Genomic DNA, 23,468 nt, shown 5'->3' on the forward strand with positions numbered 1-23,468 from the left:
TCCCCTGCACCTTGTGCACCCCCTGTGCTTGTGTGTGTCCCCCAACCTGTGCACCCCCCCGCACCCCATGTGTTTGTCCCCCCCCTGCACCCCCTGCACCTTGTGCACCCCCTGTGATTGTGTCGCCCCCCCCGTGCACCCCTGCACCCCATGTTCTTGTCCCCCCCCTGCACCCCCTGCACCTTGTGCACCCCCTGTCCTTGTGTCGCCCCCCCCCTGCACCCCCCGCACCCCCTGTGCTTGTGTCCCCCCCTGCACCCCGTGCACCCCCGCGCACCCCATGTGCATGTGTGTCCCCCCCCTTACGCACCCCCTGCACCCCGGGTTCCCCCGCCCCCCGGCCCCGCCCCCCGCCCCGCCCCCGCCCCCGGCCCCGCCCCCGGCCCCGCCCCCGCCCCCGCCCCCGGCCCCGCCCGTACCGATGTGCGCGCTGTGCGCGCGCCGCGCCGCCCCCCGCGCGCGCACGGCCTCGCGGATCCGCTCCACCTCCTGCTGGTAGCGGCGCTTGTCGAGGCGCGCGCCCTCCTTGGCCTCCCTCAGCGCCCCCTCCAGGGCCTGCACGCGCCCAGCCGTAGCGCGCAGGCGTTTCTCCAGCTTCGGAAGCTCACAGCGCAGGTCTGCATTGTCACGCACCAGCTGCGCGCGCGCGCGTCAGCCCGGGGGCGTCACCAGCGACCCCCGCCACCGCCGGCGGCCACCGGCGCCCGGCACCCCCCGGCACCCCCCGATACCCGGCACCCACCGGCACCCCCCGGCCCCCGGCACCCCCCGGCACCACCCGGCACCCCCCGGCACCCACCGGCACCCCCCGGCCCCCGGCACCCCCCGGCACCCATCGGCATCCAGCACCCCCCGGCACCCCCCGGCGCCCACCGGGCACCGATCGGCACCCGGCACACATCGGTACCCGTCGGCACCCACCGGCGCCCACCGGCACCCGGCACCCATCGGCACCCCCCGGCGCCCGCCGGCATCGATCGGCACCCGGCACACATCGCACCCCCCGGCACCCACCGGCCCCCGGCACCCATCGGCATCCAGCACCCCCCGGCACCCCCCGGCGCCCACCGGGCACCGATCGGCACCCGGCACACATCGGTACCCGTCGGCAGCCCCCGGCGCCCGCCGGCATCGATCGGCACCCGGCACACATCGGCACCCACCGGCACCCACCGGCCCCCGGCACCCATCGGCATCCAGCACCCCCCGGCGCCCACCTGCACCGATTGGCACCCGGCACACATCGGCACCCCCCGGCACCCACCGGCCCCCGGCACCCATCGGCATCCAACACCCCCCGGCACCCCCCGGCGCCCACCGGCACCGATCGGCACCCGGCACACATCGGTACCCGTCGGCACCCACCGGCACCCACCGGCCCCCGGCAGCCAGCGGCACCCAGGACCCATCGGCACTGGGGCGCCCACCGACACCCGGCAGCCGGCACCCATCAGCACCCATCGGCACCGGCGCCCACTGGCACCCAGCGGCACCCAGCACCCACCGGCGCCCACCGGCAGCCGGCACCAAACAGCACCCACCGGCACCCAGTGGCACCCACCAGCACCGGGGCACCCATCGACACCCATCGGCACCCACCGGCACCCACCAGCACCCACCGGCAGCCGGCACCAAACAGCACCCAGCACCCACTGGCACCCACTGCAGCAGGCACCCATCAGCACCCACTGGCACCGGGGCACCCACCAACACCCACCAGCACCGGGGCACCCAGCGGCACCTGGCACCCACCGGCACCCACCGGCTGCCGGCACCCATCAGCACTCAGCACCTATCAGCACCGGGGCACCCACCACACCCAGCACCCACTGGCACCCAGCGGCACCCAGCAGCACCTGGCACCCATCAGCACTGGGGCACCCAGCAGCACTGGGGCACCCAGCAGCACCAGCACCCCTTGGTGCCGGGGCACCCACCGGCACCCAGCACCCACCGCACTCAGGCTCCCCTCAACACTGGGGCACCCATCCGCAACAGGAACCCATCAGCACTGGGCACCCACCCACGATGGGCACCCATCAAAATTGGGCACCCACCCGTGATGGGCACCCATCAGCACCCAGCACCCACCGGCACCCAGCACCCATCAGCATTGGGGCACCCATCATCACCCACCAGCACCCAGCACCCATCAGCGCCAGAGCACCCATCGGCACCCAGCACCTGCTAGCACCCAGCACCCACAGACACCCAGGCTCCCGTCAACACTGGGGCACCCATCTGCAATGGGAACCCATCAGCACTGGGGCACCCATCAGCACTGGGGCACCCATCAGCACCAGGGCGCCCATCAGCAGCCACCGACACCCATCACCCATCCGCACTGGGGCACCCATCAGCACCCAGCACCCACTGCACCAGGGCGCCCATCAGCACCCACTGGCACCCATCTGCACTGGGGCACCCATCAGCACCCAGCACCCACCAGCACCCACCCACTCACAAGAAGCACCCACCGGCACCCATCATCCATCCGCACTGGGGCACCCATCAGCACCCAGCACCCACCAGCACCAGGGCGCCCATCAGCACCCAGCACCCATCGGCACTGGACACTTGTTGGTACTGGAGCACCCACCAGCACCCACCCACTCACAAGAAGCACCCACTGGCACCAGGGCACCCACCCGTGATGGGCACCCATCAGCACCCAGCACCCACCGGCACCAGGGCGCCCGTCAGCACCCACCGGCACCCATCACCCATCCGCACTGGGGCACCCATCAGCACCCAGCACCCACCAGCACCAGGGCGCCCATCAGCACCCACTGGCACCCATCACCCATCCGCACTGGGGCACCCATCTGCACTGGGGCACCATCAGCACCCAGCACCCACCGGCACTGGGGCACCCATCAGCACTGGGGCACCCATCAGCACCCAGCACCCACCGGCACTGGGCACCCCCCATCACCCGCACTCCCGCCCCAGCCTGGCCCCGGGCACCCATCAGCACCCATCAGGGGCCACCAGCACCCCAGGGTGCCCTCCAGCCCCCCCCGCCCCCCCCCCAGCGGTGCCACCGTGGCCACATGCAGCAGTGGGGCCGTGACTGGGGGGGGGGGGGGCAGGTGGGGGGGGGGCAGCAGAGCCAGGCGGGGGGGGGAGGGGGGCAGCAGGCAGGGACGGGCAGGAAAGTGCCGGCAGGGCTGTGCCCCCCCCCCGCAAAACCGGGGGGACTTGGGGGGGGGGGATGTAACCCCTGCCCCACACCCAGCTTCCCCGGGGGGGCCCCCCCCCACGCGTGTCCTGCCCGTGTGGGTGGCGGGGGGGGGGGGGAGTCGCTGTACCTTGGATACCCAGAGATCCAGCTAGGGAGGAGGCAGCGGGGGGGGGGGGCAACAGAGTGGGCATCAGCGTGTGCCCCCCCCCCCCCCCCTCCCCAGGTCATGCCACACCCCAGAGGGGCTTTTTTTTGGGGGAAGGGGGGGAACAACACCCCGAGCTGGAGCTTGGGGGGAGCAGGATGGAGCTGGGGGGGGGGGGGGGCACTGGGAAAGCGACGGGGGGAGCTTGCACGGTATAGGGGGGGCTGGCGGGGTGATGGGGTGGGGTGGGGGGCATGGAGGGACCCCCGGCCGGTTGGCCCCCCCCTCCCCCCCCCCCCTTTGCCCCCCCCCGCCCACCTGTTTGTGAACCTTTGTAAGCTGCTCCAGGTTGTTCTCAAGAAAGGAAATCTTCTGCTTCTGGGAGTGCAGCCCCCCGCTGTCCTCGGGCTCCAGCTCTGCGCTCTGCGGGGGGCGGGGGGGGGGGCTGGAGGGACCCCCCAACCCGGCCCGGCCCCCCCCCTGCCTGGGCTGGAACCTCCCGACCCGGCCCGGCACCCCCCCCCCAACTCAGGCTGGCACCCCCCGACCTGGGATAAGACTACCCCCCCCTTTCATCTGAACTGGGACCCCCAGCCCGGCACCCCCCCCGATCCGGGCTGGCACCCCCCGACCCGGCCGGCACCCCCTGACCCGGCCTGGCATCCCCCAGCCTGAGCTGACACCCCTCGCCCTGGGCTGACACCCCCCCCTTCATCTGAATTGGGACCCCCAGCCTGGCACCTCCTGACCCAGCCTGACATCCCCCAACCCGGCACCCCCCGAACTGGGATAAGACCCCCCCTTCATCTGAACTGGGACCCCCAGCCCGGCACCCCCCCAGCCCGGCCTGGCACCCCCCGCCTGGGCTGACACCCCCCTCAACCCAGGCTGGCACCCCCCGACCTGGGATAAGACTACCCCCCCCTTTCATCTGAACTGGGACCCCCAGCCCGGCACCCCCCCGATCCGGGCCGGCACCCCCTGACCCGGCCTGGCATCCCCCAGCCTGAGCTGACACCCCCCGCCCTGGGCTGACACCCCCCCTTCATCTGAATTGGGACCCCCAGCCTGGCACCTCCTGACCAGCCTGACATCCCCCAACCCGGCACCCCCCGACCTGGGATAAGACCCCCCCCTTCATCTGAACTGGGACCCCCAGCCCGGCACCCCCCCAGCCCGGCCTGGCACCCCCCGCCTGGGCTGACACCCCCCTCAACCCAGGCTGGCACCCCCCGACCTGGGATAAGACCCCTCTCCCCCCTTCATCTGAACTGGGACCCCCAGCCTGGCACCCCCCTAGCCCAGGCTGGCACCCCCCGACCTGGGATAGGACCACCCCACTTTCATCTGAACTGGGGCCCCCAGCCTGGCACCCCCCGACCCGGGCCGGCACCCCCCAACCCAGCCTGGCATCCCCCGAACCTGAGCTGACACCCCCCGCCCTGGGCTGACACCCCCCCTTCATCTGAACTGGGACCCCCAGCCCGGCACCCCCTTAGCCCAGGCTGGCACCCCCCGACCTGGATAAGACCCCCCCTTCATCTGAACTGGGACCCCAGCCTGGCACCCCCCCGGCCCAGCCTGGCACCCCCCGCCTGGCCTGGCACCCCCCTAGCCCAGGCTGGCACCCCCCGACCTGGGATAAGACCCCCCCCTTTATCTGAACTGGCACCCCCCCCCACCCCCCCGCTTCTGGGCTGGGACCCCCACCCCAGGCCAGGACCCCCCCTCCCTCTTCCCCCCAGCACCCCCCGCCCTCCCTTCCCAGTCCCCCCTGTCTCTGACCATCTCCCCATACCCCACTATTGCCCCCCCCCCCCCCCCCAGTTTTCCCCCTCCCTTTGCCCCCCCATTTCACGCCCCCCCCTCACTTTCTTGACTCGAGTCGTGACGTCTTGAACAAACAGCTTGCGCAGGTTGTGGAGGGTCTGGAGTTCACGGGCCTGGGGGGGGGGGTGTCCCGGGGGGTGAGGGGGTGCACGGTGACCCCAAGACCCCCCCAAAACACTCCCCCAACTGCTCCCTCCCCCCCACCTACCACGGTCTCCTCCAGCCCCTTGAGGTCCTGCTTCGACTGCTCGTGGCGCTCGTAGAGAAATCTGGGGGGGCATGGGTGGGGTCACCCCAAGGATGGGGGGGGGGAGTGTCACCCCAAGGATGAGGGGGGGGCGTTTGGGGAGTTGAGGGGGGGCTCAGGGGAGGCATAAGGATGCTGGGAGCGGGTTGCTGAGGGCTCCTGGGGGCTTGGAGGGGCCTCAAGGATCTTTCTTTGGGGGGGGGGTGTGGGTTGGCCGAGCTGAGAGGGGACCCCAAGGTGGTGCATGGGGTGTCCCTATGGGCTGGAGGGTCCTGGTGATGTTGGGGGTCCTGCGGGGGTTCCCAAGGCTCCTGGGGCTGTTGGGGGTCCCAGAGTGGTGGTGAGGTCCCAGGAGGGATGTTGGGGGTCTCAGGGGTGATGGGGGGTGCCCATGGCTCCTGGGGCTGTTGGGGGTCCCAGAGTGGTGGTGAGGTCCCAGGAGGGATGTTGGGGGTCCAAGGGGTGATGGGGGGTGCCCATGGCTCCTGGGGGTGTTGGGGGTCCCAGGGTACCTGGAGGTAGTGCAGGGTCCTGGGGGTGTCCCCATGGGGTGGGGCGTCCTGGTGATGTTGGGGGTCTCAGGGGTGATGGGGGGGTCCTGGCTGTGTCAGGGGGACGTATCTGGGGAGGTCCCAGGACCCCCCCCCCCACCCTGGAGGGGGATGCTGTGGCTCTGGGGGGTCCCAGGGGCATCGATGGGTCCTGGGAGGCCCTGAGGGTCGGGGCTGGGGTCCCGGGGACCCCCCGGGTGTGAGTGGGGGGTCTCACGTGAGCTCCTGCAGCCGGGCGGCCTTGGCCCGCTCCTCGCCCCGCAGGGCCTCGTGCTCCGCTCGCAGCTTCTCCAGCTCCAGCTCCAGCTTCTGGTTCAGGCTGCGGGACAGACGGACGGACGGGTGGTCAAGGGGACGGAGGGAGGGATGGGTGAGTGGGGGGACGGACGGACGGACGGGTGGTCAGGGGGGTGAAGACATGGATGGACGGGTGGTCAAGGGGATGGAGGGATGGATGGACGGGTGGGGGAGGGACAGACGGACGGACGGGTGGCCAGGGGGATGGAGAGATGGACAGACGGGTGGGGGGACGGACAGATGGGTGGTCGGGGGACAGAGGGATGGACGGACAGGTGGTCAGGGGGATGGAGAGATGGATGGATGGATGGATGGGTGGGGAGATGGATGGATGGACGTGGTCAGGGGGACGGAGGGACAGACGGATGGGTGGGGGGACAGACTGATGGACAGGCCCACAGCGGGACAGTCTCTGCCCACCCCCCCACCCCCCCCCATCCATCCAGGGACGAGCCCCCGGAAGGGCTGGGGAGAGGGACCGGGCTGGGCTGGGGGCACCCGGGGGCAGGGACAGGGTTGAGGTCAGGGTTAGGGCTGGGGTCAAGGGAGGGGTCGGGGTTGGGGAGGGGGATGAGGACAAGGACAAGGACAGGGTCAGGGTTGGGGAGGGGGACAAGGACAGGGTCAAGGTTGGGGACAAGGACAGGGTCAGGGTTGGGGAGGGGGATGAGGACAAGGACAGGGGCGGGGTCAGAGTTGGGGAGGGGGATGAGGACAAGGACAGGGTCAGGGTTGGGGACAAGGACAGGGTCAGGGTTTGGGAGGGGGTCAGGGACAAGGACAGGGTCAGGGTTGGGGACAAGGACAGGGTCGGGGTTCGGGAGGGGGATGAGGACAAGGACAGGGTCAGGGTTGGGGACAAGGACAGGGTCAGGGTTGGGGAGGGGGTCAGGGACAAGGACAGGGTCAGGGTTGGGGACAAGGACAGGGTCGGGGTTCGGGAGGGGGTCAGGGACAAGGACAAGGACAGGGTCAGGGTTGGGGAGGGGGACAAAGACAGGGTCAAGGTTGGGGACAAGGACAAGGACAGGGTCGGGGTTGGGGACAAGGACAGGGTCAGGGTTTGGGAGGGGGATGAGGATAAGGACAGGGTCAGGGTTGGGGAGGGGGTCAGGGACAAGGACAGGGGCGGGGTTGGGGAGGGGGACAAGGACAGGGTCGGGGTTCGGGAGGGGGTCAGGGACAAGGACAAGGATAGGGTCAAGATTGGGGAGGGGGACAAGGACGGGGTCGGAGACGAGCACCAGGGTCAGGGATGGGGAGAACGAGGAGAACCTTCCCCCCACCAGGGCAGCGAGAAGGGTTCCAGGGTTGGGGCCGGGGGCACGGACGGAGCTGGGGCCAGGGGTCGGGATCGGGGCCGGGGCCGGGGCCGGGGCGGGGGTCGGGGCCGGGGCCGGGGCCGGGGCGGGGGTCGGGGCCGGGGCGGGGGTCGGGGCCAGGGCGGGGGTCGGGGCCGGGACCACTCACTCCCGCAGCTCGTCGATGGTTTTCTGCCGCTCGTTGACCTCGTCCCGCAGCCGCGCCAGCTGCTTGTGCTGGGCCTCGCGCTGGCTCTCCAGCTGCAGCTCCAGCGCCTTCTGCACCCACCGCCCTCAGCCCGGGCACGGGGACCCCCGCACCCCGCACCCCAACTCCTCCCGGGGACCCCCGGCACCTCCTGGGGACCCTCAACGGGCCCCGACCTCCCCAGCACCCCCGGGAACCCAACACCTCCCAGGGACCCCAACACCTCCTGGGTTCACCCAGCACCCTCCAGCAACCTCGGGACCCCAACTTGTCCTGGGGACCCCCCAGCACCTCCCAGGGACCCCCAACATACCCCAACCTCCCCAGCACCCCCCCAGCACCCCCCAGCACCCCCGGGAACCCAGCACCTCCCAGGGTCCCCCGGCGTCCTTCAGCACCTCCCAGGGACCCCAACTTATCCTGGAGAACCCCCAGCACCTCCCAGGGACCCCCAATGCACCCCAACCTCCCCAGCACCCCCCAGCACCCCCTGGAACCCAACACCTCCCAGGGTCCCCCAGCGTCCTCCAGCACCTCCCAGGGACCCCAACACCTCCCGTCTTCCCCCAGCAACCTTGGGACCCCCACTTGCCCTGGGGACCCCCCAGCACCTCCCAGGGAACCCCAACTGTGCCCCAACCCCAGCGCCCTGTGGACCCCCAGCACCTGCCAGGACCCTCAGCACCCCCAGGAGCCCCACAACACCTCTAGGACACCCCACATGCCACAAGGACCCCCAACGGCCCCCCTCCCCCACTTCCCTACATGCTTCAGGGCCCTTCAACACCCCTCAGCGACCCCCAAGGATGCCCTGACCCCCCCCCCCCCCCCCCCCCCGCCCAGCACCCCCTTACCTTGACCTCATCGGTGTCCAGGGTCTCATCCTGCTCCCGCTCCTTCCGGGCCACCCCCTGCACCGTCTCTGCGGGACAGAGTTTGCACTGGGAGGATGAGCCAGGGACACCCCCCCCCCCCCCCCCCCCCCAGTCCCGCTGTGACCCCCCCCCCCCGGCCTCTGAGCCCCTCCAGCCCCCCAGACTGTGCCCTCCCAGCCCCCCTCCCATGCCCCCCAGCTCCCCCCAATCCCCTCCCCGACCCCCAGGCCCCCCAAGTTCTGCTGGACCCTCACCCCCCTGAGGTCCCAAGCCCCCCCCGGCTCCAACCAAGCTCCCCAGCCCCCCGAGTCCCCCCCAGCCCCCCGCACCCTGGGCCTGCAGCCGGGCCAGCTCCTCGCTCAGGGCATCGTACGACTCCTCCAGGTGCCGCTTCTTCAGCTCCACCGTCTGCATGTACTCGGTCAGCGAGCGGATCTTCGCCTCGTGCTGCGGGACCAGCTTCAGCCACCGTCCCTCCCGGCCGGGCGCACGCGGCCACCGCCCGTCCCCGCCACCCCCCAGGGCCACCCCATCACCCAGCCACAGAGTCGTCAAACCCCTGGGTCCCTGAACCGAGGGGTCACCAAGCTCCAGGTCCACCAAACCTTGGGGGCACCAAATTCTTGGGCCACCAAACTATGGGGTCACCAAAGTCTGGGAACACCAAAGCCTGGGAACACCAAGCTCCAGGTCCACCAAACCCCAGGGTCACCAAATTCTTGGGCCACCAAACCATGGGGTCACCAAAGCCTGGGAACACCAAAGCCTGGGAACACCAAGCTTCAGGTCCACCAAACCCCAGGGTCACCAAATTCTTGGGCCACCAAAGCCTGTGGTCACCAAAGCCTGGGAACGCCAAGCTCCAGGTCCACAAAACCGTGGGGTCACCAAATTCTTGGGCCACCAAACCCCGAGGTCACCAAAGCCTGGGAACACCAAACCCTGGAAACACCAAGCTCCAGGTCCACCAAACCCCAGGGTCACCAAATTCTTGGGCCACCAAACCATGGGGTCACCAAAGCCTGGGAACACCAAACCCTGGGAACACCAAGCTCCAGGTCCACCAAACCCTAGGGCCACCAAATTCTTGGGCCACCAAACTATGGGGTCACCAAAGCCTGGGAACACCAAACCCTGGGAACACCAAACCCTGGGAACAGCAGGCTCCAGGTCCGCCAAACCCTGTGGTCATCAAATTATTGGGCCACCAAACCACGGGGTTACCAAACTGCAGGGCCACGAAACCCTCTGAACATTAAACTCTGGGCTCACCAGGTCCCGGGAACATCGGAAACAGGAGTCACTGAACCCTGGGGTCAGCAAACCCCAGGAACACCAAACTCTGGGGTCACCAAATCCCGGGGACATCAAACACTAGGGTCATCGAACTCTGGGGTCAGCAAACCCCAGGGCCACCAAAACTTGGGGTCCCCAAACCCATGGGCCACCAAATCCTGGGTGTACCAAAGCCTGGGGACACTGAACCCTGAGGTCACCAAACCCTGGGAACACCAAACTCCGGGGTCATCAAATCCCGGGGACATCTAACCCTGGGGCCACCAAATCCTGGCATCACCAAACCTCAAGGCCTCCAGACCCTGAGGCCACCCAGCCCTGGTGCCACCAAACGCCATGGTCAGCAAACCCCAGACTCACTAATCCCCGGGGCCACCAAACCCTGAGATCCCCAATCCCCAGGGTGGTGGCATTGCTCCCGGGAGGTCCCCACTCGTCCTGGTCCCCAGCCCACCTGGGAGATGAGGAGCTGGCAGGAGGAGAGCTCGCGCCCGGTCACCTCCATCTTGCGGTGGCACTCCACCTGCAGGTTCTCCAGCTGCCGGCACCGCTTCACCACCGACTTCACCTCCGACTTGATCTTGCTGATGTAGAGCCGGGCGACCGTGAACTCCTCCTCGATGGCCCCGCTCACCTCCACCGGCTGGGCACGGCACGGCACGCGGGTCAGCGCGGTGCGGGGCGCGGCGCGGGGCGGGCGTGGGCCGCGCGTGGGTATGGCACGGCACGGGTATGGCGTGGGCACGGCATGGCACAGGCATGTCACACACATGGGTACAGCGTGGTGTGGCACGGCACGGGCACAGCATGGCACAGGCATGTCACACACATGGGTACGGCGTGGTGTGGCACGGCACAGACACGGCATGGCATGGGCATGTCACACACATGGGCACAGCATGGCGTGGGCATGTCATGCACATGGGTACGGCGTGGCATGGCACGGCATGGGCACTGCATGAATGGGCACAACAGGCACATGGGTACGGCGTGGCACAGCGTGGGCACAGCATGACACCGCACGGGCACAGCATGGCTCAGGCACGTCATGCACATGGGTACGGTGTGGCGTGGCACGGCATGGACACGGCACGGGCACAGCATGGCACAGGCACGTCACACACATGGGTACAGCGTGAATGGGCATGACACGCATGTGGGTATGGCGTGGCACAGCGTGGGCACGGCATGGCACGGGCATGTCACGCACACGGGCACAGCGTGGCGTGGCACAGCACGGGCACGGCATGAAAGGGCACAACAGGCACATGGGTAAGGTGTGGCACAGCGTGGGCACAGGCGTGGCACAGCACGGGCACAGCATGGCACAGGCATGTCACGCACATGGGCACAGCGTGAATGGGCACGACACACACATGGGTATGGTGTGGCACGGCGTGGACAGCGCATGGCATGGGCATGTCACACGTATGGGTACAGCATGGAACAGACAAGGCACAGGTGTGGCATGGCATGGCACAGGCATGTCACACACATGGGTACAGCATGGCATGGCACGGCACAGGCACGGCATGAACGGGCACAACAGGCACATGGGTACGGTGTGGCACAGGCGAGGCACAGGCGTGGCACGGCACAGGGACAGCATGGCACGGGCATGTCACACACATGGGTACAGCATGGCATAGCACGGGCACGGCATGAAAGGGCACAACAGGCACATGGATACGGCGTGGCACAGCATGGGCACAGCATGGCACAGGCATGTCACGCACATGGATACAGCATGGCATGGCATGGCACGGGCACAGCATGGCACAGGCATGTCACACACATGGGTACAGCGTGGCATGGCACAGCACAGGCACAGCATGGCACAGGCACGTCATGCACATGGGTATGGCGTGGCGTGGCACGGCACGGGCATGGCATGAACGGGCACAACAGGCACATGAGTATGGCGTGGCACAGCGTGGGCACAGGTGTGGCATGTTGTGGACACAGCATGGCTCAGGCACGTCACGCACATGGGTACGGCGTGGCGTGGAACGGCACGGGCACAGCATGACACAGGCACGTCACACACATGGGTACAGCGTGGCGCGGCACGGCATGGACACGGCACGGGCACAGCATGGCACGGGCATGTCACACACATGGGTACGGCGTGGCGTGGCACAGCACGGGCACAGCATGGCTCAGGCATGTCACGCACATGGGTACGGTGTGGCGTGGCACGGCACGGGCACAGCATGACACAGGCACGTCACACACATGGGTACGGCGTGGCGTGGCACGGCACGGACATGGCACGGGCACAGCATGACACAGGCACATCACGCACATGGGTACAGCGTGGCGCGGCACGGCATGGACATGGCACGGGCACAGCATGGCACAGGCATGTCACACACATGGGTACGGCGTGGCGTGGCACGGACACAGCATGGCTCAGGCACATCACGCACATGGGTACGGCGTGGCGTGGCACGGCACGGGCACAGCATGGACACGGCCTGGCACGGGCACGTCACGCACACGGGTACAGCGTGGCGCAGGCGAGGCCCCGGCGTGACACCGCACGGCACCCCCATGGGCACGGCGCGGCCCGGGCAACCCCCCCCGCCCCCGGTGCCGGTGCCGGGGGTGCCCCCCCCTCACCAGCTTGATCTCGCCGTTGCCCACGATGAGGCTGAACTCGCTCAGGTCCTTCATCAGCCCGTTGAGCACCTCGGCCGCCCGCTTGCGCTGCTGCCCCCCCAGCTCCCGCACCCGCTGCAGCTCCGTCTCCAGCGACAGCGTCGTCGCCTGCGGGCACAGCGTGGCCTGGCACCCCCCCCGCCCACCCCTGGCACCCCCCAGCACCCCCGGTCCTGGCACGCCCAGCACCACCGGCAACCCCGCCGCTTGCCCCAGCACCCCCCGGCATGCACTGCCCTGGCGCCCCCCCACCCCCCCCACCTCGGTACCCCTGGCGCCCCCCACCCCAGCCCCTCCCAGCACCCCGCAGCACCGCCCCCAGCACCCCAAAATCCCACCCACTCCACCAATGGGGTGCTGCTTTTGGTCCCCTGGGAGCGCCCAGTCTGGCATCCCAGTTTAAAGGGAAAGTCTCCCGGTTTGGGAACTGGTTTGTGGGGAGGTCGCATCATCTAGTTGGGGAGGGATCCCCCTCTTTGGGGGCTGGTTTGGGGAGAGGGGGTGTCCCTCTTTGGGGGCTGGTTGGGGCTTTAGGGCGCTCCCAGGTCTGAGGCTGGCCCAGAGCGTCCCAGTTTGGGGCTGGAAGTCCCAGTTTGGACCTGGGGGACTGGGCTCTGGGGGTTGCTGCTTCAGAGGCTGGGGGTGCCGGTGTGGGGGTCCCAGCTGGGGTGCTGATGGGGGTCCCAGTTAGTTTCCTAGTCTGGGTCCCATTTGCCAGTGGGGTCCCAGTGGGACGCTGAGGGTCACCAGTAGGTTTCCCAGTGGGGTCCCCAGTTGAGCAGCCGCTTTGGGGTTCCCAGCGGGGTCTAGCGGGGATCTCCGTAGGGATCCCCGTTGGGCGTCTGTGGGGGTTCCCAGCAGGATCCCATGGGGAGCCCCAGCTGGGTGCCCGCCGGGGGGTCCCGGGGGGTCACCTCGGTGCGGGCCAGCTCGTCGGCCAGGCGGCGGTTGTGGCGGCCGGTGTCCTCGGCCTCCTGCGCCTTGCGGTCGTAGCTGCGCGCCAGCTCCTCCAGCGCCGCCAGCACCTCGGCCACCTCGGCCCGGGCCGCCCCGTGCTCGGCCCGCAGCGCCGCCAGCTCCCGCCGGGCCGCCTCCCCGCCCCCCCGCGCCGCCGCCAGCACCTGCGCGACCCAGCGGGGTCCCAGGGGTCAGGGTGGGGTCCCCAGGGGTCATAGCAAGGGTCCCAGAGGGGTCCCAGGGGTCAGGGTGGGGTTCCAGGGGTCACAGCAGGGGTCCCAGTGGGGTCCAAGGGGTCATAGCAGGGGTCCCAGAGGGGTCCCAGGGGTCAGGATGGGGTGCCAGGGGTCATAGCAAGGGTCCCAGAGGGGTCCCAGGGGTCAGGATGGGGTCCCAGGGGTCATAGCAGGGGTCCCAGAGGGGTCCCAGGGGTCGGGGTGGGGTCCCAGGGGTCAGGGTGGGGGTGCCAGGGGTCATAGCAAGGGTCCCAGAGGGGTCCCAGGGGTCAGGATGGGGTGCCAGGGGTCATAGCAAGGGTCCCAGAGGGGCCCCAGGGGTCAGGATGGGGTCCCAGGGGTCAGGGTGGGGGTGCCAGGGGTCATAGCAAGGGTCCCAGAGGGGTCCCAGGGGTCAGGGTGGGGGTCCCAGGGGTCATAGCAGGGGTCCCAGAGGGGTCCCAGGGGTCGGGGTGGGGTCCCAGGGGTCAGGGTGGGGGTCCCAGGGGTCATAGCAAGGGTCCCAGAGGGGTCCCAGGGGTCAGGATGGGGTGCCAGGGGTCATAGCAGGGGTCCCAGAGGGGTCCTGGGGGTCATAGCAGGGGTCCCAGGGGTCAGGGTGGGGGTCCCAGGGGTCATAGCAAGGGTCCCAGAGGGGTCCCAGGGGTCAGGATGGGGTCCCAGGGGTCACAGCAGGGGTCCCAGAGGGGTCCCAAGGGTCAGGGTGGGGGTCCCAGGGGTCATAGCAAGGGTCCCAGAGGGGTCCCAGGGGTCAGGGTGGGGTTCCAGAGGTTATAGCAGCAGTCCCAGAGGGGTCCCAGGGGTCATAGCAAGGGTCCCAAAGGGGCCCAAGGGGCTCAGGGTGGGGTCCCAGGGGTCATAGCAGGGGTCCCAGAGGGGTCTGAGGGGTCAGGGTGGGGTCCCAGGGGTCATAGCAGGGGTCCCAGAGGGGTCCTAGGGGTCATAGTAGGGGTCCCAGAGGGGTCCCAGGGGTCATAGCAGGGGTCCCAAAGGGGCCCAAGGGGCTCAGGGTGGGGTCCCAGGGGTCATAGCAGGGGTCCCAGAGGGGTCCTAGGGGTCATAGTAGGGGTCCCAGAGGGGTCCCAGGTGTCAGGGTGGGGTTCTAGGGGTCATAGCAGGGGTCCCAGAGGGGTCTGAGGGGTCAGGGTGGGGTCCCAGGGGTCATAGCAGGGGTCCCAGAGGGGTCCCAGGGGTCAGGGTGGAAGAGTCCTGGGGGTCAGGGTTGGGGTCCCAGAGGGGTCATAGAAGGGGTCCCAGAGGGATGCAGGGAGTCAGGGCGGGGGTCCCAGGGGAATCCAGGGGTTTAGGGTGGGGGTCCCAGGGGTCGTAGTGGGAGCCTCAGAGAGGTTCCAGCAGGGTCACGCTGGGGGGGTCCCAGGGGGTCAGGGTGGAGGGGTCCAAGCAATCAGGGTGGGGGTCCCAGAGGAGTCCAAGTGGGTCCCAGGGGGCCTGGGTGGGGGCCAGGGGGGGATCGGTCTGGAGTCCCAGCAGGGTGAGGTTACAGGGTCCGTCCGACCGAGACGGGGGGACGTGGGAGCTGGGGGCGGGGGGTCGGGGGGTCGGGGGGGGGCCCTCACCTCCTCCTGGTCCAGCATCTGTTGCTTGAGCTTCTCCATGATCTGGCTTTGCTGGTTGATCTCGTCGTCCTGGGGGGAGGACAGGAGGGTCCGCACCAGCCAGCCCCCCGGGGGGGCTGGGTGCAACGGGGGGGGGGGGTGTCTTGGGGTGTCCCGGAGGCTGCCAGGAGTGTCCTGGGGTGCTGAGGGCCCTGGGGGATACTGGGGGATACTGGGGGCCCTAGGAGGACCCCAGGGGTCCTGGGGAATCTCAGGAGTGTCCTGGGGTGCCGAGGGCCCTAAGGGGATACTGGGGGATACTGGGGGATACTGGGGGATACTGGGGATCCTAGGAGGACCCCAAGGGTCCTGGGGAGTCCAGGAGTGTCCTGGGGTGCGGAGGGCCTTGGGGGATACTGGGGGATACTGGGGGCCCTAAGGGGACCCCAGGGGTCCTGGGGAGTCTCAGGGATCCTGGGGGCGATCCAGCAGGTCTAGGGGGGGTCTTTGGGGATCCCCAGGGGACAAAGGCAGGGGCCTGGGGGGGGGGGACGACACCCCCACCTTGTCATCCAGCTGCTTGTAGAGCTTGCGGATCTCCTCCTCGTACTTGCGGCGCTCCTCGTCCGAGATGTGGATGACGATGGAGGAGCTGTTGTCGTTGAGGGGGGTCTCGCCGGCGGGTCCCGTCCCCGTCCCCTCGCCCATCCCCTCGCCCGTCCCGGCCTCCGCCTCGGCCCCGCTCAGCTGCTCCGTCTCGGGCACGGCCTCCCCTGGGGACACGGCCTCAGTTTCCCCCTCTGGGTCTGGGTGGGTGTGTGTGTGTGTGTGTGTGGGGGGGGTGTCCCCCCTCCCAGATGCCGGGGTCCCCTGCCCCTCACCGCTCCGCCAGCGGCTCAGCTCGGCCTCCAGCTTCCCGATGGTCTCCTTCAGCGCCTTGTTCTTCTCCTTCTCCTTCTCGTACTTCTTCTTCCACTGCTCGGCCGTCAGCTCCAGGTTCACCGACGCCGTGTTCTTGATGGTCTTGGCCCTGGGGGGGGGACACGCACCCCTCTATTGGGACACCCCCCCCCCCCCTTTCCAGGCCCCTGCCTTTGTCCCCTGGGGATCTCCAAAGACCCCCCCTAGACCTGCTGGATCGCCCCCAGGATCCCTGAGTCTCCCCAGGACCCTTGGGGTCCTCCTAGGGCCCCCAGTATCCCCCAGTATCCCCCAGGGCCCTTGGCACCCCAGGACACTCCTGAGACTCCCCAGGACCCCTAGGGTCCTCCTAGGGCCCCCAGTATCCCCCAGTATCCCCCAGTATCCCCCAGGGCCCTCGGCACTCCAGGACACTCCTGAGACTCCCCAGTACCCTTAGGGTCTTCCTAGGGCCCCCAGTATCCCCCAGTATCTCCCAGTATCCCCCAGGGCCCTCGGCACCCCAGGACACTCCTGAGACTCCCAGGTCTGGGCAACCCCATGGAACCCCCTTTTCCCCCGTGGGACAGTTGGGGTGTCATGGGTGCTGTTGGGGTGCTGTTGGGATGCAACGGGGGCGAGGGGTGCCGTTGGAGTGCGTGGGGTGCTGATAGAGTACAATTGGGGTGCAACGGGTGCGAGGGGTGCCCTCGAGGGGCAAGGGGTGCAGTTGGGGTGCGATGGGTGCTTTTGGGGTGAAGCTGGGGTGCAAGTGAGCCCATGGGGGTGCACTTGGGGTATAACGGGTGCATGGGGTGCAGCTGGGCTGCAATGGGTGCTGTTGGGGTGCAGCTGGGCTGCAATGGGTGCTGTCAGGGTGCAATGGGTGCTGTTGGGGTGCAGCTGGGCTGCATGGGGTGCAGTTGGGGTGCAGCAGGTGCATGGGGTGCAGTTGGGCTGCAATGGGTGCTGTCGGGGTGCAGTTGGGCTGCATGGGGTGCAGTTGGGCTGCAATGGGTGCATGGGGTGCAGTTGACAATGGGTGCTGTTGGGATGCAGTTGAGCTGCATGGGGTGCATTTGGGGTGCAGCAGGTGCATGGGGTGCAGCTGGGCTGCAATGGGTGCTGTCGGGGTGCAGTTGAGCTGCATGGGGTGCAGTTGGGGTGCAGCAGGTGCATGGGGTGCAGTTGGACTGCAATGGGTGCTGTCGGGGTGCAGTTGGGCTGCATGGGGTGCAGTTGGGCTGCAGTGGGTGCTGTTGGGGTGCAGCAGGTGAATGGGGTGTAGTTGGGCTGCAATGGGTGCTGTTGGGGTGCAGTTGACAACGGGTGCTGTCGGGGTGCAGTTGAGCTGCATGGGGTGCAGTTGGGCTGCAATGGGTGCAGTTGGGGTGCAGTTGAGCTGCATGGGGTGCATTTGGGGTGCAGCAGGTGCATGGGGTGCAGCTGGGCTGCAATGGGTGCTGTCGGGGTGCAGTTGAGCTGCATGGGGTGCAGTTGGGCTGCAATGGGTGCAGTTGGGGTGCAGCAGGTGCATGGGGTGCAGTTGGGCTGCATGGGGTGCAGTTGGGGTGCAGTTGAGCTGCATGGGGTGCAGCTGGGCTGCAATGAGTGCAGTTGGGGTGCAGCAGGTGCATGGGGTGCAGTTGGGCTGCATGGGGTGCAGTTGGGGTGCAGCGGGTGCTGTCGGGGTGCAGTTGAGCTGCGTGGGGTGCAGTTGGGCTGCAATGGGTGCAGTCAGGGTGCGATGACTGCGGGGGGGGGGTAGCGGGGCGCCAACGGGTGCCCGGGGCACAGCTGAGGTGCAGAGGGGTGCAGGGGCACCCCGAATCCCGCCCCCTCCCCTACCTCTGCCCGAACATGAGGGTGGACTTGGTCTCGGCGTCGTTGTAGCTGGAGGGGGAGCAGCAGATGAACATGGTGGTGCGGCAGTTCCCCCCCAGCGAGTCCTGCAGGATCCGCGTCATCTTGCTGTCCCGGTAGGGCACGTAGGCCTTCTGCGGGGGGACGGGGGGGAGGGCACGGGGGGTCAGCGGGGTCCCCCCCAGCCCCAGGGTCCCAGGGGGGGCAGGGGGACACGCCGGGGGACACACACACGCGGGCTCTCACCGTGCCCTCAGCCAGGGCCGAGATGACGTTGCCCAGCGCCGACAGCGACTTGTTGATGTTCTTGGCCTCGTCCAGCACGGCCCCCTCAGCCCCCGTCTTGCTGACCTGGGGGGGCGGGGGGGGGGCCGGGGTGCCTCAGAAACCCCCATGGGGCCACCCCTACCCCAAGGCCACCCCCAGCCCAGGAAACACCCCCTCCCCAAGACCCCCAAACCCAAGGATGCCACCAGCCAGTAGACCCCAACGAGACAGACCCTCACTCCAGAGACCCTTCCTGCAAAGACCCCCACCCTGAAGACCCCCTAACCCCAACGTCCCCCAGCCCAAGCCCCCCCAGGGTCCCTCAGTGCCGGGGTCCCCCCCACAGACCTTCTCGCTCCCAGCCAGGTCGACCAGGTAGAGCTTCCCGCTGAGCTTCTGCTCCGTCTCCACGTTCTCCTGCTTGATGTTGATGAGGAAGATGCTGTGGCTGCGGGAGCTGTGCTCGTTCATGTCTGCGGGCACACGGAGAGGCTGCACGCCCGCCCCGCCAGCCCCCGGGGACCCCCACAGCGCCCCAGAGACCCCACGGTGACCCAGGGCTCCCCCCCCAGCACCCCAGGGACTCCCATGGTGCCCCAATGATCCCCCCCAGCACCCCAGGGACTCCCACGGTGCTCCAGAACCCCCACAGTGCTCGAGGTCGTCCCCCTCCCAGCACCCCAGGGACCCCCATGGTGCCCCAATGAGCCCTACAGCACCCCAGGGACCCCCACAACGCTCCAAGGACCCCCACAGTGCTCCAGGTCTCCCCCCAGGGATCCCTGTTGCACCCCAATGATTCCTACAGCCCCCCAGGGACCCCCATGGTGCCCCAATGAGCCCTAGAGCACCCCAAGGACCCCCACAGTGCTCCAGGACCCCCACAGTGCTTCAGGTCTTCCTCCAACCCCCCAGGGATCCCTGTTGCACCCCAATGACTCCTACAGCACCTCAAGGACCCTACAGCACCCCAGGGACCCCCACAGTGCTCCAGGACCCCCACAGTGCTCCAGGTCTCCCCCCAGGGTTCTCTGTTGCACCCCAGTGACTCCTACAGCACCTCAAGGACCCCCCAGCCCTCCAGGGACCCCCATGGTGCCCCAATGAGTCCCCCAGCACCCCAGGGTCCCTACGACACCCCAGGGACCCCATGATGCCCCAGGCCCCCCCCCCCATGGTACCCCAGAACCCCCCAGCACCCCAGGGACCCCACTGTACCCTGCACAGCAGGGAACGGCACCCCATAACCCCCCTCCTCCCTCTGCCCCCTCCCACCGCCCAGCCCCCCCCCTGTGTCCCCGTGTCCCTCACTGGTGACAGCCACGTGCCGGTTGGATTTCCCCTCGTCGATCACGTCCAGGATCTCCTCGGGGCTGGAGACGAATCGCTCGGTGCAGCCCTGGGGGTGCAGGGGGTGGGGTGGGGTGAAGCCCCAGCCCCTTGCCCCCCCACTTCTGGGGGTGCCCTTTGGGGTCCCCCACCCAAGGGACCCTCCGAGCTGCTCCTCACCTTGACGTAGGGAACCCGGTTCTTGTCCTCGTGCACCGAGAGGTTGGTCTTGGTCACTGGTGGGGAGGACACGCGGGGTGAGGGGGCTGGTGGGGTGGTGACACCCCGACATGTCCCCCTAGGAGCTCCTGGTGCCATCCAGTGCCTCCCAGTGTTCTCCCATCCCCTTCCACTGACTCCCCGTGCTCCCCAGTGCCTCCAAGCTTCTCAGCGCCTGCAGTGCATCCCAATACCCACCCAGTATCTCCCAGTGCCCCCCCCGACACTCACTGTCCAGCAGGTCCCGGATCTTGTCCAGATAAATTTCAAAGTAAGAAACCTGGTAGGGGGGAATTGGGGGTGTCAGGAGTGTGCGTGTGTGTGTGTGGGGGGGTGTCAAGACCTGACCTCCCAGTGCTCCCAGTGCTCCCAGTGCTCCCAGGCCCTCCCAGTCCCCACCTTGATGTGGAACTCGAGGTTCTCATCCATGGAGTAGATGTGGTTGAAGATGTCCTGGGCGATGCGTGGGATGATGCCCATCTGCTGGGGGTCGTGCAGCTTGCCCTGGGGGTGAGAGATGGGGGTGGTGAGCACCCGGGGGGGGGGGTGCCAAGGCCCAGGGGGTGCTGCCCCCCCCCGCCCCCCCCCACCCCCTCCAGCCCCCTCACCTCCATGGTGTGGGTCTTGCCTGATGATGTCTGCCCGTAGGCGAAGATGGTGCCGTTGTACCCGGCCAGCACATCTGTGGGGAGGGGCGAGGGTGGGCAGAAGCCCCTCCAGGACCTTCAGGAACCCCGAGGACTCCCAGAACCCTCAGGGACCTCTTAGACATCCCCCCCCCCAAAACCCCGAGGGACTCACCTGAGATCCTCAAGGGCTCCCTGACGCCCCCCCCACCCCCAGGCACCTGCGATCACCTCCAGGATCCCCAGCAATGCCCAAGGACCCCTGAGACACCCCAAAGTGTCTCACAGATACCCCCAGCACCCCTGGAGACTGCAGCGTCCCCCTCCAAGTCCCGCAGAGACCCCAAGACCTGCTGGATGCCCCAAAGAACCCTCTGCCAGTGTCACCCCCCAACCTGCCTCCGTCACCTCCCAGCACCCTCCAATGTCCCCATGGATCTGGGTGTCCTTGGAGGAGGGTCCCCCAACTAGGACTCCCCTGGGGACCCCCCCAGGCCCCCTGCCCCAAGCCCCCGGCCCTCACCCTTGACGATCTGCATGGCACAGGCATGGTAGACCTGCTCTTGGGTGGTGTTGGGGGGGAAGACGCGGTCGAAGACATAGGGCTTGCCCTGGAGGGGGGGGTTACATGGGGGTCAGTGGCCAGGAGAGACCCCCACAAAGTGCTGGGGGCTCTGCCAGCCTCAGGGCTCCCCTTGCAGGGGGATCAGTAAGTACCAATGAATCCCAGTAAGGGAAGTGGGAGGTTGCAGGGGGCCTCTCACACAGCCCTGATCTCCGTAGACCCCCATATGCCCCCCACTCCTCATACAGCCCCATATACCCCCACAGGCCACAGTCTGGCCATACAGCTCCCTACACCCCCACAGACCCCTCAGCCCTTCCATAGGCCCCCACAGACCCCCATAGACCCCCAATCCCTCCATACACCCCCACAGACCCCTCAGCTCCCAGTACACCCCCACAGCCTCCCATACACCCCCAGATCTCCAATACAGCCTTATAGACCTCTACAGACGCCCATAGACCCCCCCAGCCTCCGATACACCCCCCAGCCCCCTATACACCCCCATAGCTCCCCAGCCCCCACACAGCCCCATAGACCCCTATAGATCCACATATACCCCTCAGCCACCCACAGACCCCCTCAGATCTCCAACCCCCCCATACAGCCCTATACACCCCCATATACCCATAGCCCCCCCGGCCCAATAGACCCTCAGCCCCCCCCAACACCCCCAGCCTCCCAAAAATCCTCATACAGCCCCATAGACCTCTCAGGCCCCACAGATCCCCATAGAACCCCCCAGCCCCATATACCCCCATACACCCCCACCCCCAAACCTCTCCAGCCCCCCTAGATCCCCACACACCCCCAGCCCCCCTAGACCCCCATACACCCCCACCCCCATACGCCCCCAGCCCCCCTCGATCCCCACACACCCCCAGCCCCCCTAGACCCCCATACAACCCCAGCCCCAAACAACCCCAGCCCCCATTAGACCCCATGCACCCCCCATATATCCCCAGCCCCCTCTACACCCCCCAACACCCCCAGCCCCCCCCCAATCCCCCCCCCCCCCCGCTCTCCCCCCGCCCGGCGCTGTCCAGGCCCCGGTGCTGAACCACCGCAGCCACCGCGGGGACACCCGGACACGGGGACACCCGGACACGGGGACACACGGACACGGGGACACCCGGACACGGGGACACACGGACACGGGGACACACGGACACACGGCGACACCACCCGCCCCACACCGCCCCCCTCCGGCCCCCCCATCCGCGCCCCCGCAACCGCCGCAGCACCGCACACGCACCCCCGCCCCGCCCCGCCCGCCGACCGCCCCGCACCCCCCCGCAACCCCCCCGCACCCCCCCCCCCCGGCACCCCCGCACCCCCCCCCTCCCTCTCCACCCCCACCGGCACAGCCGCCCCCCGCAACACCCCGCATTGCGCCGGTACCACCGCACAGCGACACGCCGCCCCCACGGAGCCGGCACAGCCACCCCGCACCCCCAGGGGACCCCACTGCCCCCCCCACCCCAAGGACCCCCCATCTTTCCCGCTCCCTCCCCAGGATTGGGGTGCCCAGGCCGGGCGGGGACCTCGGTGCAGGAGAACCCCCCCCCCGCCCCTTACTCGGCCCCGTGCGAAGGGGGGGGGCGTTATGGGGGGGGTTGTATTGGGGGGCTCGGACGCGGTCTCTGCCCCCCCCCCCCCCCCGACTTCACCCCTAACAAAGGGCCGGGCCGCTGCGGGGGGGGGGAGGGGGCCCAAGATCTGCGGCAACCCCTCCCCCCCCCCCCCCGCTCAGGTGCTGCCTTTGGGACCCGATCGTGCCCCCCCCCGGGGGGGTCAGGGCGTGTCCACTTATTGTAAACAACACCCTCCCCCCCCCCCCCTCCCCCGCAGCACTGGACCAGACTGGGGGAAACTGGGAGTGCCGGGAACCTTAGAAAAGGAACGGGGGGGGGGAGGGGAGGGCTATGCAGGGGGGGGGGGGGCAGGGGAAACGCCCCGGGGGGTGGGGGTTGGGCCCATCTGGGCACCGGCCACACCCAGAGCGATCCCCCCCCCCCCCCCCCCCGACAGGCTCTGTCCCCCCCCAGCCTGTGTGTGTCCCCCCCCCAACCTGTCTATTCCCCCACCCCCCCCGCTGTGCCTCCGTCCCCCCGCCCTCATCCCGAGGCTGTGGGGGGGGGTATCCCTGTGCCCCCCCCACCCCGCACATTCCCCCCCCGCACTCACCCCCACCACGACGCTGTCGTCGCCCTGGAAGACGGGCAGGAATTTGTCCCCCCGCAGGATCTCGGCCTGGTTGAGGGGCCGGAACCGGCACAGGACCTTGATGCTGCACTCGGTGCTGGGCTCGGCCATGGCGGGGGGGGGGGAGGCGGGGGGGCTTCAAGAAGAGTT

The 23,468-nt window shown here is 68.8% G+C and overlaps 1 protein-coding gene across 1 annotated transcript in view; it reads right to left on the reverse strand.

Annotated features, from left to right (window-relative positions):
• KIF5A (kinesin family member 5A) overlaps window positions 1-23,429 on the reverse strand; it is a 23,767-nt gene extending 338 nt beyond the window's left edge. Inside the window, exons 1-24 of the mRNA XM_086478733.1 lie at window positions 23,301-23,429; window positions 21,072-21,159; window positions 20,531-20,604; window positions 20,322-20,426; window positions 20,154-20,202; window positions 19,884-19,939; window positions 19,686-19,773; window positions 18,723-18,847; window positions 18,354-18,458; window positions 18,093-18,241; window positions 16,226-16,374; window positions 15,909-16,117; window positions 15,366-15,434; window positions 13,510-13,716; window positions 12,557-12,703; window positions 10,389-10,577; window positions 8,968-9,085; window positions 8,618-8,685; window positions 7,725-7,834; window positions 6,175-6,276; window positions 5,368-5,428; window positions 5,201-5,272; window positions 3,648-3,752; window positions 420-636 (exon numbers count right to left, since the gene is read on the reverse strand). Of these exons, the coding sequence (XP_086334859.1) occupies window positions 420-636; window positions 3,648-3,752; window positions 5,201-5,272; window positions 5,368-5,428; window positions 6,175-6,276; window positions 7,725-7,834; window positions 8,618-8,685; window positions 8,968-9,085; window positions 10,389-10,577; window positions 12,557-12,703; window positions 13,510-13,716; window positions 15,366-15,434; window positions 15,909-16,117; window positions 16,226-16,374; window positions 18,093-18,241; window positions 18,354-18,458; window positions 18,723-18,847; window positions 19,686-19,773; window positions 19,884-19,939; window positions 20,154-20,202; window positions 20,322-20,426; window positions 20,531-20,604; window positions 21,072-21,159; window positions 23,301-23,429 (2,791 nt within the window). The remainder of the gene's footprint in view (window positions 1-419; window positions 637-3,647; window positions 3,753-5,200; window positions 5,273-5,367; window positions 5,429-6,174; window positions 6,277-7,724; window positions 7,835-8,617; window positions 8,686-8,967; window positions 9,086-10,388; window positions 10,578-12,556; window positions 12,704-13,509; window positions 13,717-15,365; window positions 15,435-15,908; window positions 16,118-16,225; window positions 16,375-18,092; window positions 18,242-18,353; window positions 18,459-18,722; window positions 18,848-19,685; window positions 19,774-19,883; window positions 19,940-20,153; window positions 20,203-20,321; window positions 20,427-20,530; window positions 20,605-21,071; window positions 21,160-23,300) is intronic.
• Between the last annotated feature and the right edge of the window lie 39 nt (window positions 23,430-23,468).

The sequence above is a fragment of the Leptosomus discolor genome, chromosome 27, assembly GCF_034619465.1.
Source record: "Leptosomus discolor isolate bLepDis1 chromosome 27, bLepDis1.hap2, whole genome shotgun sequence".
Taxonomy (NCBI): domain Eukaryota; kingdom Metazoa; phylum Chordata; class Aves; order Leptosomiformes; family Leptosomidae; genus Leptosomus; species Leptosomus discolor.